The 17,893-nt window shown below is 45.6% G+C and overlaps 1 protein-coding gene across 5 annotated transcripts in view; it reads right to left on the reverse strand.

Moving 5' to 3' along the window:
• KIDINS220 (kinase D interacting substrate 220) overlaps positions 1–17,893 on the reverse strand; it is a 166,027-nt gene that overhangs the window by 80,908 nt on the left and 67,226 nt on the right. For all 5 annotated transcript variants that reach the window (XM_039528939.1, XM_039528935.1, XM_039528936.1 and 2 more), the window contains one exon: positions 12,207–12,369. In XM_039528939.1, the coding sequence (XP_039384873.1) occupies positions 12,207–12,369 (163 nt within the window). The remainder of the gene's footprint in view (positions 1–12,206; positions 12,370–17,893) is intronic.

Below are 17,893 nucleotides of genomic sequence, written 5' to 3' on the forward strand. Positions count from 1 at the left end.
GGACTCCACAACATACATTGTCCTAGTTCATCCACCAATCCAGTGAGGACAGTACCTTCAGCAGAATGCTTACGAGTAGGTCCAAATAGTGAATCTGGGGATGAGAGACTGAATTGAGCCAAGCCTGGATTACTCTGAGGTGCAGCCTAGCACGAGGGGTCACATATGGATCATATGGAGACCTCCAAGGCTGAGGCAGCTATCCAGTCACACCACAGGGGAGGAAGCTACGGCTCTGTCACAGGGAGGACATTGGCTTCTGGTTACTTGGGGTGGCAGGCAATGCTCCACTCCTGCTCCCACCTCACCGACCACAGAGAAGTAGAATCATTATGCTGCCTTGACAACAAGGGATGAGTAATCATCCTCAAAGGTGAAGGAGGAGAAGCTCTGTACCCCCAAGCCTTGAATGCAGCCACCACCCCCAAGAGGAAATGCAGGGTAGTGGTGATCGGTGATTCTCTTCTAAGAGGGACAGAGGCATCCATCTGTTGGTCTGACATGGCACTTGAGAAGTGTGCTGCCTCCCAAGGGCCTGTATAGAGAATTTCTGAGGGATTGTCAAGGATCATCCAGCCCTAACTACTAGCTCATGCTACCTGCCCATATGGGCAATAATGTTGTGAGACATGACCCTGAGCAGATCAGAAGTGACTACCCGGTTCTGGGAGTAAGGGTGAAGGAGTTGGTGACACAAGTGGTGTTCTCTTCAATCCTTCTGGTCAAGGGTAAGGGCACAGGCAGATGCATCCTGGAGGTAAATGCCTGGCTGAACTGATGCTGTCACCAGGAGGGCTTTGGCTTCCTTGATCATGGGATGCTGTTCCAGGAAGAAAGACAGCTGAGCGGAGATGGGGTCCACCTATCTTTGGATACAGTCTGGCTAACCTAGTGAGGAGGGCTTTGAACTAGATTCAATGGGGGAAGGAAACAAAAGCCCACAGGTAAGTCAAAAAGATGGAGAATTGGGAGAAGGGTCAGAATAGTAGGGACAAAAGAGAGATAAGAAGGAACATAGAAAGAAAATCAAATCAGTATTTTAGATGTCTGTATACTAGTGCAAGAAATATGGAGAATAAACAGGAAGAACTAGAAATACTAGTGAATAATCACAACTATGACAGGTGGCATCATAGAGACTTGGTGGGATAATACACATGACTGGAATATTGGTTTAGAAGGGTATACCTTGCTTAGGAAAGACAGGCAGGGAAAAAAGGAGGAGGTGTTGCCTTGTATATCAAAGTTGTATACACCTGCACTGAGGTTGAGATGGAATAGAAGACATTTGTTGACAGTCTCTGGTTAAGGATAAAAGGGGTAAAAAACAAGGGTGATATCATGGAAGGGGTGCACTATAGACCACCTAACCAGAAAGAAGAGGTGAAGGAGGCTATTTTAAAACAACCAACAAAATTGGGAATTGGTGGTGATGGGACACTTCAACTACCCAGACATCTGCTGGGAAAATAATACAGCAGACCACAGATTATCTAACAAGTTCTTAGAATGCACTGGAGACAACTTTTTTATTTCAGAAGGTGGAGAAAGCAACTAGGAGAGACGCTGTTCTAGATTTAATTTTGGCAAATAGGAAGGAACTGATTGAGAATTTGAATGCAGAAAGCAGCTTGGGTGAAAATGATCAGGAAATGATCGAATTCATGATTCTAAAGAAAGGCAGGAGGGAAAGCAGAACTATAAAGAATGTATTTCATGAAGGCAAACTTTAGCAAACTATAGACCACAACACAGTAAGAAGGAACTGAAGGAGGGGCAGGGTGACTCCACCCTTTACATCGTTGGTACAGAACACAAGGAAACAGGGAGGGAAGAGCCTCCACTTTGGGTACTGCTAGGGTAAGCTCTCTGACACTAATGCACAAGATCTACAGTATAATGGATATATGCAAGCACCCAAAGAAGAATGTATATTTAAGGACTGGTTTCAGAGTAGCAGCCGTGTTAGTCTGTATTCACAAAAAGAACAGGAGTATTTGTGGCACCTTAAAGACTAACAAATTTATTTGAGCATAAGTTTTCGTGGGCTACAGCCCACTTCATCAGATGCATAGAATGGAACATATAGTAAGAAGATATATATATGTCACATACTGCAAACTTTGAATGATGATAACATTAAAGACAAAATAAAGATTTGTTAGCAACTGATAACTTTTGACTGTATACAAAACTTGTTGTGACTATATATTATTACAGAAAAAGGTTTGTAAAAAGAAGATTATTAAGGTTATGGCAAAGTTGGGAAATACTAGAATTAAGGTTCCATGTGAAACTTAAATCAGGCCCCTTTGTGTATATGCATGATGATACAGTATGTAATTATGTGATCTCTTACTATTTTTCCACAGCACCTCTGCCTCATTCAGTGCACAGTATAGCTGGTGCTCACTTAAGGAGCAGCTTATTCAAGTATAGTATTTGACTGCTTCATAAAGATTTAAAAAAAAAAAATCACACAACGCCTGTGAGATTAGGGTATATTATCCCTATTTTACACATAGGAAACACTTGGGCACAGAGATATTAAAGTCAAAAATGTTCATTAAGTTTAGGTGCCCAATCTTAGATACCTAGGATCTGATTTTTCGGAGTACTTAGCATTATCTAGCACTTTACATGCTCTCACTGATTTCAGTTGCAGCTGTGAGTGCTCAGCACTTCTGTAAGTCAGACCCTAGGACAGAGGTGGGCAAACTATGGCCCGCAGGCCACATCTGGCCCATGGGACAGTCCTGCCGAGGCCCCTAACCTGCTGTTCCCCCTCCCCCACAACTTGCGCCCGTGCACCTCTCAGGCTTTCCAATAAACCAGTCCTGCCTCTCTGAGCGGCATGGTAAGGGGTAGGGGGTAGATAAGGGGCAGGGAGTCCCGGGGGGCAGTCAGGGGATGGGGAGCAACGAGCGGTTGGATGGTGTGGAGGTTCGGGGGCAGTCAGGGGATGGGGAGCAACGAGCGGTTGGATGGTGTGGAGGTTCGGGGGCAGTCAAGGGACGGGGAGCAGGGCGGGGGGGGCGGATAGGTGTGAGTCCCCCAGGGGGTCTGTCAGGGGGAAGAGGTATGGATGTGGGGGGCAGTCAGGGGACAGGGAGCGGGGGGGAGGGCTTTGGATAGGGGATGGGGTACTGGGGGGACGGTGAGGGGCGGAGGTCCCAGGAGGGGGCGGTGAGGGGACAAGGAGCAGGATTGGATGGGTCGGGTGTTCTGAGGGGGGCAGTCAGGGGTGTGAAGTGGTAGGGGGCAGATTGGGGGCGGGGGCCAAGCTGTTTGGGGAGGCATAGCCTTCCCTACCTGGCCCTCCATACAGTCTTGCAACCCTGATGTGGCCCTCGGGCCAAAACGTTTGCCCACCCCACCCTAGGGTATCAACTTGGACACCCAGAAAACGGGCAACCCACAATTAGTGACCACCTGTGAAAAATGTGGTTTAAGTAAATTGCTTAGTGTCATATAGGAACTCTGTGGTAGGGACTGAATCCCATTCCCCAGGGCAGCATTCAAATGCTCATTTATTACACATCTTCCAGTTTCTGCAGCAAATGAGGCAGGGTTCCTACAGATTACAGCCTCCCTTATTTATCCACAAAGCAGGTTCATCCTGTACATTGAATGAGACAGAGGTTCCTGTGGAAAAAACACTACATGATCATTTAATTAAAGATTGTATCATAACTAAGGCTAAAATTATGTCACGGAGGTCATGGAAGTCCCAGAATCAGTGACTTCCAGAGACCCCCATAACATTCTCTGCTTCAGCCGCAGGGACTGCGGGACTCAAACTGGCAGCCAGCGGGGCTCTGGCAGGGTTCCAGCTACAAGCAACAGCAGCGACAGGCAATAGAGGGCCCCCTGCAAGGTTTCGGCAACAGGTGATAGACTCTTGAGGGGGCCCCTTCTCTGGGTTCCAGGGATGGAACCCACAGGGGAGGAATGGGGACGCCTCAGGCAAGTGACCTGGGGTGTCCCATTTTCTCTTTGGGAAATATGGTCACCCTGCAGCTCCCAGCCGCAACAGGTGGAGGGCCCCCCCATCCCTGCAGCTTCCAGCTGCCCTGGGCAGAGGGGGAACCTCACAGTTCCCAGCCACCATGGTGGCAGGGGAAATCATGGAGCCACAGCAGCAAAAGTCAGCCAGGTCATGGCTTCCGTGAATTTTTGTATGTTTATTGCCTGTGACCTGTCCGTGACTTTTACTAAAAATAACCATGACAAAATCTTAGCCTTAATCATAATGCAAATGCTCTAGTGGGCCAAATTAAAGTTGCACAGGCAATTCTAATTATGGTATTTCCTAAATATTGAATCCTTGACTTTGCAACCTTAATCATGTACTTTTAATGTAGTTTCTGTGTTATTTTCTAGTTTAAAAAAAACTGGAAAAAACAAAAACAAAACTTTCATCATGTTGCATTAGATTGACACCCCCAGGGATCATCAGCGGTGTTGGAACCTTTAGATCCATTACACACACCTCTGACACTTGAGCTAACAGAGTAATTGATAGAAGAGAAAGTTACTCACCTTGCAGTAACTGAGGTTCTTCGAGATGTGTGTCCCTGTGGGTGCTCCACTCTAGGTGATGGTGCGTCCTGGAGCCGTTGATCGGAGATTTTCGGTAGCAGTGCCTGGTTGGGGCGCACGCACCCAGATGGTATCTCCCGTCTAGTTGGAATCTTCCTGAGTGCGTGCATGCGCCCCACACCCTCCTCAGTTCCTTCTCCTCCATGGAGAGTCATCACAGTGCTCCAAAGTAGAGGGGAGGAGGGCGGGGACTGGAGCACCCACAGGGACACACATCTCGAAGAACCTCAGTTACTGCACGGTGAGTAACTTTCTCTTCTTCTTCGAGTGCTGTCCCTGTGGGTGCTCCACTCTAGGTGAATGTGTAGCAGTACCCACTATGGCCGGTGGGACTTTGGAGATAAGGCAGGGAGTACTGAAGATAATACTTTATGACCTACTATTGTGTCTGCCGTGGTGTCTTGCATTAGAGCATAGTGTTTTGCAAACGTGTGTTCAGATGACCATGTAGCCGCTTTGCAGGTATCAGGAATGGGAATGTTGTGTAAGAAGACAATGGATGCCGACATGGCTCTAGTGGAATGAGTTCTAATGTCGTCGGGCGGTTGAAGATTCTTTGCACGGTAACAGGATCTGATGCAGTCAGAGATCCACTTGGATAGACGTTGTTTAGAGATAGCCGTACCTTTTGATCTTTTGGTAATGGAAACAAAGAGTCACGGTGACTTATGAAATGGTTTAGTCCTGTCTAAATAAAAGGCGATTGCTCACCTGAGGTTGAGAGTATGCAGGGTTGCCTCTTGCGGACTCTTGTGAGGTTTGGGATAGAAAGTAGGTAAGTATATAGGTAGGTTGAGGTAGAAGGTCGATATCACGTTAGGAAGAAATTTAGGATGTGGTCTCAAAGTGACTTTGTCTTTGGAGAAGATTGTGAAGGGAGGGTGGGCCATCAGGGCGCTCATTTAACCAACTCTCCCTGCTGATGTTATGGCAACTAAGAAATGTACCTTCATGGACGTATGGAGATGAGAGGTAGCCAAGGCCTCAAATGAAGGTTTCATGAGAGCATGAAGAACGAGGTTAAGATTCCATGCAGCCGCTGTTGGGTAAATTTCAGGGTAGAGATTTTTCAGACCCGTTAGAAAGCGTTTTATGGTGGTGTGGGTAAAGAATGAATAACTGTCTAATAGGTCATGGAAGGTGGTAAGCGCCGCCAGGTGCACTTTGATGGAGCTGAGCGAAAGTCTGTCCTGTTTTAGATTCAGGAGGTAGTCTAGAATGTTAGGGAGGGTCACGTTATTGGGTGCTAAGTGATTGCGTGAGCACCAGAGGGCGAAACGCTTCCCCTTCTGCAGGTAGGTTTACGACTGGAGTCTCTCCTGCTGTGTAGGAGGACACATTGGACTTGCTCGGAACAGGCTAGTTCATGGGTTTGGAACCATGAAGGAACCAGGCTGTGAGGTGGAGCTTTTGGAGCTGGGGGTGAAGGACCTGTCCGTTGTCCTGGGAAATGTGTTCTGGCCTGTTGGGGAGAGCCCGTGGAAGACGGGAGGACATGCGGAGTAGGTAGGGATACCACGTGTGTCTTGGTCAAGCTGGGGCAATAAGGATGACCTGGGTCTTGTCGTCCGCAATATTCTGAAGAACCCTGTGTAACAGAGGGATTGGTGGAAGGCGTACAGGAGGGAGTTGTTCTATGGTATGAGGAATGCATCTCTTAGGGATGCAGTCCCGAGTCTCACTCTGGAACAAAACGGAACATTTTCGATTCTGGGTTGTGGCAAAGAGATCTATTGACGGGGTGCCCCAGAGGGAGAAGAGCTGTTGGAGTACTGCGAGGTACAGTTCCCATTCACGTTGTGTCAAGAAGTGCCTGCTGAGTGCGTCGGCAGTAGTGTTGTGGCAGTCTGGTAGGTAGGAAGCGATGATCTGTATTCGATGTCGTATGCACCAGTTCCATAGTTTAATGGCTTCCCTGCAAAGGGAATGTGATCAGGCTCCCCCTTGTCTGTATATGTAGTACATGCATGCTATGTTGTCTCTTAATGCCCGAAGAGATTTGTTCTTTATGAGAGGAAGAAAGTGAAGGCATGCTCGCCTCACTGCTCTGAGTTCTAAGAGCTTTATGTGTAGGTGCATCTCTGATGTGGACTATCAGGCTTGTGCCCTGTGTTCCCCTAGATGCGCTCCCCAATCAATCAGGGAAGCGTCCGTGGTGAGTATGAGCGTTGGGGAACATTGCTGGAAGAAAACCCCTGTGCAGAGGTTTTCTGGACTTGTTTATCAATGTTGGGAAGCTATAACATTGGGAGGAGGAGGAAGCAGCATCCGTAAGGTGTGTCTGTTGGGTTTGGAATTGGAATTGAGCCAGGCCTGGAGACCTCTCATGTGTAGCCTGGCGTGGTGAACCACGAAGGTGGTGGCTGTCATGTGACCAAGAAGCTGTAGGCAGAGTTTTGCCTGTGTCCTGGGACAAATAAAGAGTGTGCGTTTGAGCTGCGTGATAGCGAGAAATCTGTGATATGGGAGAGAGGCCCTGCTCTGGATTGAGTCGAGATGAGCTCCGATGAACTCGATCTGTTGTTTAGGTGTCAGGGTGGATTTTTGGATGTTTATTTGGAGGCCTAGGCTGTGAAAGAGGGAGATGGCGAAACAGGTAGCTTGAAGTGTCTCGCCATAGGAGTTGCCCTTGATGAGGCAATGGTCCAGATAGGGGAACAGCGTGACCCCGTGTTTGCGGAGATGAGCCACGTCCACGGCTAGAGTCTTGGAAAAAACTCTCGGTGCTGTGGCGGGTCCAAAAGGAAGAACTCTGTATTGAAAATGGTCGTGACCGATTGTGAATCGTAGAAAGCGTCTGTGAACTGAATGGATTGATATATGAAAGTAAACATCCTGTACGTCGAGAGCTGTGAACCAGTCCCCTTGATCCAGTGTAGGTATTATTGTGCCCAGTGTGACCATTCTGAATCTTTGTATCCTCATGAATTTGTTCAGTCGGTGTAGATTTAGTATAGGCCTCCATCCTCCAGTCTTTTTCTGAGTTAGAAAGTAACAGGAGTAGAAACCTGTCCCTTGATTTTGCGGTGGCAAAGGTCATCTGCACCTAGTTGTAGAAGATGTGCCACTTCTGTGCGAAGTAAATGGTCGTGAGAAGGGTCCCTGAGGAGGGACGGGGAAGGGTAGGAGGGTAGGAGAAAGTTTGTCCTTATCAAAAGGGAGATCCTCCACTTTGGTCTGCAGTTCTTTGGGGATGCCAGATGCAGAGAGGCATGAGGCTTTGCGCATAACCACAGCAGTTGCACGGGCTGCTGTGTCTGCCATGTCTAGAGATGCCTGTAGTGCTGTTCTAGAAATCAGTTGGTTCTCAGTCAGGATTGATTTGAAGTCTGCTCTCCTATCCTCTGGAATGTAGGAGGCAAGTTCAAAAGTTTATTGTAAATACCAAAGTCGTAACTGAAGAGGCGTGCAGAAGTTTGCAATTCTGAATTGTAGTGTGGAGGACGTATAAACCTTGCAGCCCAAGACATCAAGGCATCTAAGGTCCTTGTCTTGTGGGGTGGGTTGATATTACGACTGTTTCGTCCTCTGTGCAATTGCATCCATGACCCGGGAGTTGGGTGGTGGATGAAAAATAGGAAGTCAGCGTCTTTAGCAGAGACATAGTATTTACATTCGGCCTTTTTGCAAGTTGGTACTAAAGACGGTGGGGTTTGCCAGAAAGTGTCAGCTGGCTCCAGGAGTGCTTCGTGTATAGGAAGCGCGATTTTTGAGGGTGCAGACTGTTGAAGGATTGTGAGGAGTCTGCGTTGCGTCTCCTGAACCTCTTGAAAGGGGATATCTTGATTGAGTGCCACCCTCCTGAAAAGTTCTTGAAATTGTTTACAGTTGTCCACGGCCCGTGGAGACGGAGGGAGGAGGGCTCTGTCCAGGGCTAATGGAGAGTTAGGCGTCGCATAACTTGCATACTCAGGAGGCGGCTCAGGCACCTTAGAAGTGGACGGAGCAGGAGACTGAGGCACAGAAGGAGGATGATTGGTAGGAGGATGTTGCCAAGGGTACCACTGAGGCCAAGGCATAACGTAGGAGAACCCAAGTGTCGCCCCGGGGGGGCGAAATGGGGAAAACTGAGGCTGGTGGTCTTGAGGTGACCTGAGGTGGCAGAGGTGCCTGTGGAGGAGAAGCAGGAGTGGAGAACTCCATTTGCTGCTGTAAATCAAGTTCATGGTCAGTGAAAACCAGTTCAGTTGGAGAGAACGGCAGTTCAAATATATATATATATTAGCCCTATGTATCTAGGAGCGGAGAGTGAGGCTCAGGTGGCACTGAAAGCTCACATTAAGTGAGAAACTGTTGCTCCTGCTTCCTGGGCTGAGTTGAGACTGCTCTCTGGTCTAGCTCCTTAGCAGGAGAGTGAAAGTGACAATAGTGCTGCAGACTGCTTGGAGGTGTCCTGCAGGGGGTCTGCTACTGGTGTCCGGGTGGGAGATAGGCTCCGTGCCAACATTCTTCTCCCTGCAGGGGAGGATTGCGCAGCCGGCGCCGCGGCCGCTCGCGGTGCCCAGGAGGCGCGCGGCAGGCGCGCGCGGCCGCGTTTGCGTTGCTGAGGAGCAGCGTGCAGCCGGCGCCGCGGCCGTTTGCGGTGCCTGGGAGCAGCGCGCTGGCGGCACCGCGGCCGTTTGCGGTGCCGAGGGGACCGGAGCCACAAGGACCTTCCTGACACAGGAGGTCGGGTCCCTGCCTCTGCTTTCTGTCCGAGCCACGGCTGAGGCATTGGAAAAGCTGAGGCACCTGCCTTTGGTGCTGTCAGCACAGAGGGTAGGGATCTCGTGGGAGACCCCCTACCCTTGTTAAAGTCTCTCCTGTGAGACTGTTCTGCTTCTTGCCTCCGCTCCAGGGAGGGTGAAGCAACGCTGCCCACCGGTTCCGATCTGGCTGGGGAGCGTGTCAGAGCGGGTTTAACCTTTCCCGTCTCCGAAAGCGGCTGTAAGGATTTTTCACTCATCAGCATTTTGAGCCGCAGGTCCCTGTCACGACGAGCTCTTAACGAGGCTCGCGCAATGGAGGCACTTCACATGGACGTGGGTGTCCCCGAGGCACCTCACACAGTATGAGTGCCCGTCTGTCCATGGCATGGAGTCCTGGCAGGAGATGCATCTTTTGAATCCTGAAGCTCCTGGCATTATGAATTAGAGATGGGCGAGGAAAGCGTCTCAACAGGAGACAAGCCTGAAGGATTTTTTTTTTTTTAAACTAAGTAACTAACTATGTAACTACAGTAACGGAAGGGAAACAACTGGGTTGTAACTAATAATTATTTCTATGTTCTTTGTTACTATTTCCTATAGATACCACGGAAGAGAAGGCAGCACTGCCCCGAGATCCGTCTTCGGCCGAGGACGGTTGAGAAGGAACTGAGGAGGGTGTGGGGCGCACGCACTCAGGAAGATTCCAACTAGACGGGAGATACCATCTGGGTGCGTGCTCCCCAACCAGGCACTGCTACCGAAAATCTCCGATCAACGGCGCCGGGACGCACCGTCACCTAGAGTGGAGCACCCACACGGACAGCACTCGAAGAAGAAGTAGAATAATTTTGTCATCCTCTGCTGCCCATCACTGGAGGGGGATGAGACACACACACTGTCAACTGGTTTCACAGCTATTTTCTGGCAGCAGAGGAATTGGGAGACTAAGGAACCAGGGGTTCCATTCCAGGTTCTGGACTGGAGTGTGCGCTAGTGGGTACAGACTCTTCTGCCCATTCCTCCCAAGATTGATCCCTTTTCTCATCCCCGCCAACCTGTTCCTGACTCAGTCCTATCTCTTTTTCACCTTGTCCCAGTCCCATTTTCCATGTGTACTCAGTCCCTATCTCCAGCCCTGAGGCTTCTCATCCCAGTTCCAGTCTTCTTACCCTTCCAGTCTTAGTCTCTCCCTCCTGGTTTGCTGTCCAAGTCCCAGTCTCCCACAATTCCCAGTTAATCTCCATAATGCCCAGTCTCCTTCTCCAGTCAGTCCCATTTTCCCTGCTCCTAGCTCCTCATCCAAGCTCTCTCTCCCCTCCTTCCCCACTCATTGGCTGCTAGTCTCCTTTTCTGGGCTCCTCATACAATCTCAGTGTTTCCCATCTTTGCTTCTTATCCCAGTCTCTTTGCTGGCCAATTCCAGTTCTACTCCATCCCCACAGCCCCTCGTCAGATCTGCTTCCCCTCCCCACCACCCATTTTCCACCCACACCAGTTTCTACTCTCAAATCTTCCCCCTTCCCCTAGCTCCTCATATGATGTCAGTATTTCCCCCCTCCCAGTTCCTCTTTCCCCTCATCAGTTTCAATGTGTTCCCCGAAAACCTTCTGGCTATCAGTTCCCCCACTCCAGTCCCAGTTTCAGCAAACTTCTTATTCCAATCTACTCCTTTCCCTCCCTCCTTGTCTGGCTGTTGTCCTCTCTGCTTTTGATCAGATGGCTTCCTCCTCCACGCTGCCTGGGTACCAGCAATGGATTTATTGAGAGCACAGGAACAACAGGCTCTCTGCCCTCAGTTCCAGTACATGGGCCTCACTCTGGCCAGAAGCAGTAATTACCGGGTAAGTCTGGTTTTGGCCCTGGGTTGTACGGAGCATGCCCATGCTTTGAAAGCTGAGCTGTAATTGCTCTTGGCAATGACACACGAGGTCAGGTCGCACATAAGAGTTGAGAGGTTGCTTTATGGGAATGGCGCATGTGCAGTTTGGTCAGCCCTAGGAACTGAGAGAGGCTTGAACATGCTCAGTGAGGACTGGATCTTTGGAGATTTTAGCTCTTAAAGTGAAGTAAGGGTGAAGAATTTGGTGGCACAAGTATGCGTCAACTGCGATTTTTCAGTCTTACACCTTGGCCAAACATGGGCAGATTTTCATGAGTTCAGGAAGGCAAATCCCTGACACAAAGGCCACCCGCTTGCCAACTTTCACATCCCCATTTCAAAGCTTGGGAAACTGAGAACTTTTTAACAAAAAAGGGCACCAGACTTTTTTTTTTTTTTTAAACAGGCAAAACAAGTTTTTCCCTACTCTCATTCTTGTAAATGCCTGAACCATTTTGGCTACATTTTTCCATGCGAGTTCACCCTGAGATAGACACCTGACATGTAAAATTCCAGTACACGTTATTAAAATTTAGCAAAGTTATGAGCAAATAAAAACAGGGTCTTATAATGCAAAGGGCTGGACAACCTTAACAGGTGATACTTTCAGCCCTCCCTATAATAAACCACTGAAAGCTTCACTGAGAGTCTAGATAGAATTTCAAGAACCTTTGTTAAGTATATTACCAAATAACATAACACCATTTCATATCATATTATGGCCCTTTTAATATTTTAAAAGTTATACTTTATTACCTGTAGATTGGCAAAGAAAATGATGTCTTGGGATGAAAATTAGATTAATGAAAACCCAAAATAGCTGTGCGAGCACCCAATACAGATCTTAATAAAATAAACACACACGTATATAAACAGTACACCTGCTTTAATTAACAGTGAAAGACATTTTAAAAAAAGTCTGCCAATACTTAAAGATTTTACATATAGGGGAAAGACTTGGTTGGTAAATATTGGCAAATGCTGACTTTTTAATAGCAGTTATTGGAAATTTATGTCATCACTAGAACCATACCTACCTCTCGTAGATGGTTTTTAAAGTAAGCTGATCTGAAACACCTTCAGTCTCTTCCAGATGCAATATGAGCCAAGATGTCCTGTATGGCCACTGCTCTGTAAGGTTGATCCAGCTAGCCAGTCTATCCCAATTGAAAGTGATCTGATTAGCTCTCAATAAACGTCCTAAAAATACAAGAAGGGGGTGAGAAAGGAAGCAACTCTTTTAACTGCATGATCTTTTGTCACACTATAACAGATGAAAATCATGTATTCTCCTAACAGCAGAAAGTGTAAAAAGTTAGTAGATTAGTTCTATGGAGCTCAAATTTGTTTCATGTCACATGTAAAAGGATATAATTTGGTAATCTAATAAAAAATCCTACCAGATATCTGTCTATATCTCAGAACCTACCACCTCTGATCGGCTAGGCACTGGATTACAATTACCAGCCTGTTACAAGTAAGAACTAATGAGCATTAGCAGAGTTGTGGGGCAAAGTTTGTATAGTGCCTGACCGTAATTCTGCCCGACTCTAGCAACATTCTACAGCAATATGTTTATACTATACATTTCAGAACATTTTTAAAAATGTCATGATTTCATTCCAAGAGATTTTCTGTCTGTTTCCACCAGGAAGATATCACTCACGGTTATAACAAATAGGTAGATAATTGGTATCCTGAATAGTAAATCAAGAAAATCTCAATACTGGAAACAAAAAGGCAGTACTTCATTAACAAGAAAGGCAAGGTTTGGGTTTACAAAAATATAGCATATTATTAAAGGCAGAAAAAAGGATCTAAAATCAGTTCATGTAGTCGACAAACATTCTGATGAGAATAAATGTGACAAGAGGTTTCTTTACTAAGATTAATCCTAATTTGCATGTGCTGATAAAAGATTATTCAGTTAACACTTCCAGAATACTGTCAAACTTCTAAATCACAGGTAACAAGGTTCTACATGAATTTTTGATGCAAGTTCATATTTAAGACTCCACCTTCTGCAAAACACACATTGTGAATCCATTCTACATATGAATCTCACACTTTAATAATGTATTCCTATTGTGTCCACTTTCTTTGCATTTGTGTTGTGGTTGTATTTGTTGAAGTAGCATTACTAAGATTGCTAAAGTGGTTCATAATTTATCACCCTTAAAGATCTGATTATGATGTTTGTAGTTAAATTATATTAGTGTACACAAAGATCTCATGGTTATAAATTTTATACAGCTTTAGTTTTTACTCTTGGAGGGAATTCTGTGCATCTGCAGAAGCGCAGAATTCCTCTCTCTCACATAATTTTGTATTTTCCTGAATAAAATACATTTTGCCTAAGAAATGCTGCAGTTCCACCTTTTGCCCACCAAACACCACTGTAGCACCAGAACAGCTGGCTGCATTCATGCCAGCTGTTCTGGAGCCACAGTGGCCTATGGTGGACAAAATGCAGAACTGCAGCATTTCTTAGGCAAAATGTATTTTATTCAGGAAAATACAAAATTCTATGCCCAGTGCTGCAGAATTCCCCCAGAAGTAGAAGTTCATCACAGCACCCTGCCCACAGAGCCAGGTTAGGACACAGTAGAACACAGAGGGCTGCTGGGGAGTCACAGACTGGAGTTCAGAATGTCTTGGGGGGAGGGGAGGGTACAGACTGGCACATGGGCTCAGGAGCTGAGGGGTGACAGCATTGAGCCTAGGGGTAGGGAAGAGGGGTTGCAGAGGGATAGCTCAGTGGTTTGAGCATTGGCCTGGTAAACCCAGGGTTGTGAATTCAATCCTTGAGGGGGCCACCTAGGGATCTGGGGCAAAATCAGTACTTGGTCCTGCTAGTGAAGGCAGGGGGCTGGACTCGATGACCTTTCAAGGTCCCTTCCAGTTCTAGGAGATTGGTATATCTCCAATTATTACCTATTACCTTTAGATCCATGGGGGTGGGGGTTGCAGGGGCAGACATGCCTGACTGAATGGGAGAGCCTTGGGGTCAGCTAGGGTCTGCATGAGGGAGGCTTCACAAAGCCCTAACAATCCCCTCCTCCCCCCAAAAAACCTTCTCCCACCCACACCCAACACCCTCCAGATTCACTCCTAAGCTCCTTCCCTCTTCCTCAGCTCCTCCATTACCCCTGACTCCCCCAAGCCTTTGCACTGCTTCTGACCAGTGCAGAAAATACAGTTCTGTATTGTAATTTAAATGAATCACACACACAAAGTTCTGTATTAATAAGTCTAGAAAGGAATCTATTGGTCAAAAAAAATTACCAGAATCTTTTTTTTTTAGTCTGTATTGTTAGACATACTTGCTGACAGATATTTTGAAATAAATTACCAAAATAATTGAAACTGGCATGATTATATTGCGTTATTTTGACAAATAAAATATGCAGAATTTTGCAGAATTTAAATTTTTTTGGTACAGAGTTTTTAATTTTTGGTGCAGAATTCCCCCAGGAGTAAGTTTCATACCTGGTGTCACATATCCACTGGATGTGCACTATGCCCCAGCTTTTAAACAATCCCTTGGAGGAACCCCTTCAAAGGTGCCAGACTCCAAAGGGCTCCCACTTTTCTTTAAGGGTAGGCCACTCAGCCATCACGTCCTAGGCTGAGACCCTAAGCTCTAGTACACTTGTTTCACACCATGAGCTCTGAACAGCAGGACCAACTGAGACAGACGCCTGTTTACTTTCTGCCCTCTTTACAGATCCATTTACTTCAGCAATTTTTGGCTCTGAATGACTGATTTTAATGATTATAGAAAATTGCTTTTTTAGAAAATTGCCTTTGTAGAAAAGTTGCTAATATCAGTATTTTCATTGCATAGAAATGAAATGCAATATAGTATTAACCTTTTTTAAAAACTACTGGGAAATGGTGAATATTAAGTATTTACAAATGTGACTTTCATATGGTTTTTATTGCTTAAATAGATTTTTGATAGTATTTAGCATAAATATTTAATATACAAATATGAGTTCATTAGGTAATGTTGGCAGGATAAAAATAGGAAAATTAAAAATTGCGGATGCGTCAAACTACCAGGAGAGTTTTTGGGTGCTGGCAGACAGGCATAGCTCCTGGTGTGCAGATTACTGGAGTAGTTTCCTATTCATAACAGAATCCTTCTATAAAAAAAACTGCTCCTAATTTTAAATTTGTCAGATCCAGTTAGTTGGGAACATGTTGAATTTCCAAATAAAATTAAATTATACAAATTTTCTTTGTTCTCATCAGACAAGCTTTTCAGGTTTTTGCTTGTAGATTCTCTTGTAAACAGTCTAATTGGTTCAACAGGAACGTTAAATTAATTATTGTGTGTTAAGATATATAGAAGCATGAAATCATAGAAACGTAGGGCTGGAAGAGACCCCGAGAGGTCATCAAGTTCAGCCCACTGCACTAAGGCCGGGCCAAGTAATACATAGGCCATCCCTGACAGGTGTTTGTCCAATCTGTTCTTTAAAACCTCCAGTGGTGGGGACTCTACAACCTCCCTTGGAAGCATATTCAAGAACTTAAGTACCCATGTAGTTTGAAAGATTTTTCTAATATCTAACCTAAATCTTCTTTGCAGCAGATTAAGTTGATTACTTCTTGTCCTATCTTTAGTGGACATAGAATCATAGAATTGTAGGACTGGAAGGGACCTCGAGAAGCCTTCTAGTTCAATGGTTCTCAACTAGGGGTATGCAGAGGTCTTTCAGGGAGTACATCAACTCATCTAAATATTTGCCTAGTTTTTCCATAGGCTACATAAAAAGTACTAGCAAAGTCAGCACAAACTAAAATTGCATACAGACAATTATGTGTTTGTACTGCTTCATATACTATACACTGAAATGTAAGTACAATATTTATATTCCAATTGTTGTATTTTATAATTATGTGGTAAAAAGGAAAAAGTAAGCAATTTTTCAGTAATAGTGTGTCGAGACACTTTTGTGCTATAAGTCTGATTTTGTAAGCAAGTAGTTTTTAAGTGAGATGAAATTTGGGGTACGTACTCCTGACACTAGAGATTGAACAGGCTACAGCATCTGCTGCTTGAAGGAATGTCCTGGCCAGTAATGGTCCCTCCGCAACGATGGCTTGAAATTGCTTTCTTTGCTGTGGCAGAAGGTGCTCAATAAAAGCAGTAAATTTCAAGCAGTTTGTGTAATTGTATTTTGCCATGATTGCCTTGTCATTTGCAATCCAAAATTGTAGGGTTGCAGATGAGTAAACTTCCATCCAAAAAGGCCCAGAAGCTTCTGGTCTTTGTCATTTAGGATTGGCTTGGTGTGGTGTTCCTTTCCCTGTTCATTCAGCACATCCATCACCAAAGATTTAAGTGGGGGCGAGAGAATAAAGGGAGCGCTTCATCATCAGTAGCCTCAGCTTAATTTCCCAGTTTTACCTTGCCTGGGATTTAAGGGCCAGACAGAAGTTACACTTTTGAGGAATGTGTAACCGCTGCTAACTAGGATGTCCTCCCAGCAAGTCAGGCAGCCCAGTGAACCCCAGTGAGCCGAATATGCCCTTCCAAAGAAGGCAAGCCTCCCTAAAGGGGAGAGGAATAAATCTAATTCTCTCAACTACCAAACTAATCTAACTATCTAAAACTAAATTAGCAACTAAAAGAAAAAAATCTTTTAGTGGTGGCATGCTCAAACTCCATCTCAGGCTGAAGCAGCTGAGAAGAAACTGAGGGAGGCTCACTCACACAGTCCTATATAATCTCAGTGTGGGGCACAAGGCTGTGTAAGGCACATGCACGAGCCAAATGGACACTGCTAGTGCAAATTTCCATTTGAAGGCATGTGGGGCACATGTAGACCTGGAATGCAGCACTCCTAGGGGCACTACTCAAAGAACATCTATTCCCTTCTCAACTAAAGGCTGCAGCTCCAGGTTCTAGTCTTCAATGATGTTGTATTCCACTCGTCCCCTCCAACATATGGACATAAAAGCCAAGAATTAAGAATAATACAAAAAACTTTGAGGCCTTCTTTATACATCACAAAAAACTTTTTTTGTTTGTTATTTTTGCCTTGCAGTTCACCTCAAGGTAATAACTATGCGATCATTTTTCGTTACACCATATTGTAGAATCTGGAAATATATTTAAATCATAGAATCAGATAAATATAAGGCTGGAAGTGACCTTGAGAAGTCATCAAGTCCAGCCTCCTACACTGTGGCAGGGCAAGTAAATATAGACCATCCCTGACAGGGGTTTGTCCAACTTGTTTTTAAAAGCTTCCAATGATGGGAACCCAGGACCTCCCTTGGAAGCCTATTCCAGAGCTTAACTACCCTGATAGTTAGAAAGTTTTTCCTAATATCTAACCCAAAACTCCCTTGCTGAAGATTAAGCTCATTACTACTTGTCCTACCTTCAATGGACATTCAGAACAATTGATCACTGTCCTTTTTATAACAGCCTTTAACATATTGGAAGACCGCTATCGGGTCCCACCCCCTCAGTCTTCTTTCCTCAAGACTAAACAGGCACACTTTTTTTTTTTAAACCTTTCCTCGTATGTTAGGTTTCCTAAATCTTTTATAATTTTTATTGCTCTCCTCTGGATTCTTTCCAATTTATCCACATCTTTCCTAAATTGAGGTGCCCAGAATTAGAGACAGAACTCCAGCAGGGGACTCACCAATACCAAGTACAGCAGGACAATTACCTCCTGTGTCTTACAACACTCCTGTTAAT

This window comes from Mauremys reevesii, linkage group 3 (genome assembly GCF_016161935.1).
Source record: "Mauremys reevesii isolate NIE-2019 linkage group 3, ASM1616193v1, whole genome shotgun sequence".
In the NCBI taxonomy this organism is placed as follows: domain Eukaryota; kingdom Metazoa; phylum Chordata; order Testudines; family Geoemydidae; genus Mauremys; species Mauremys reevesii.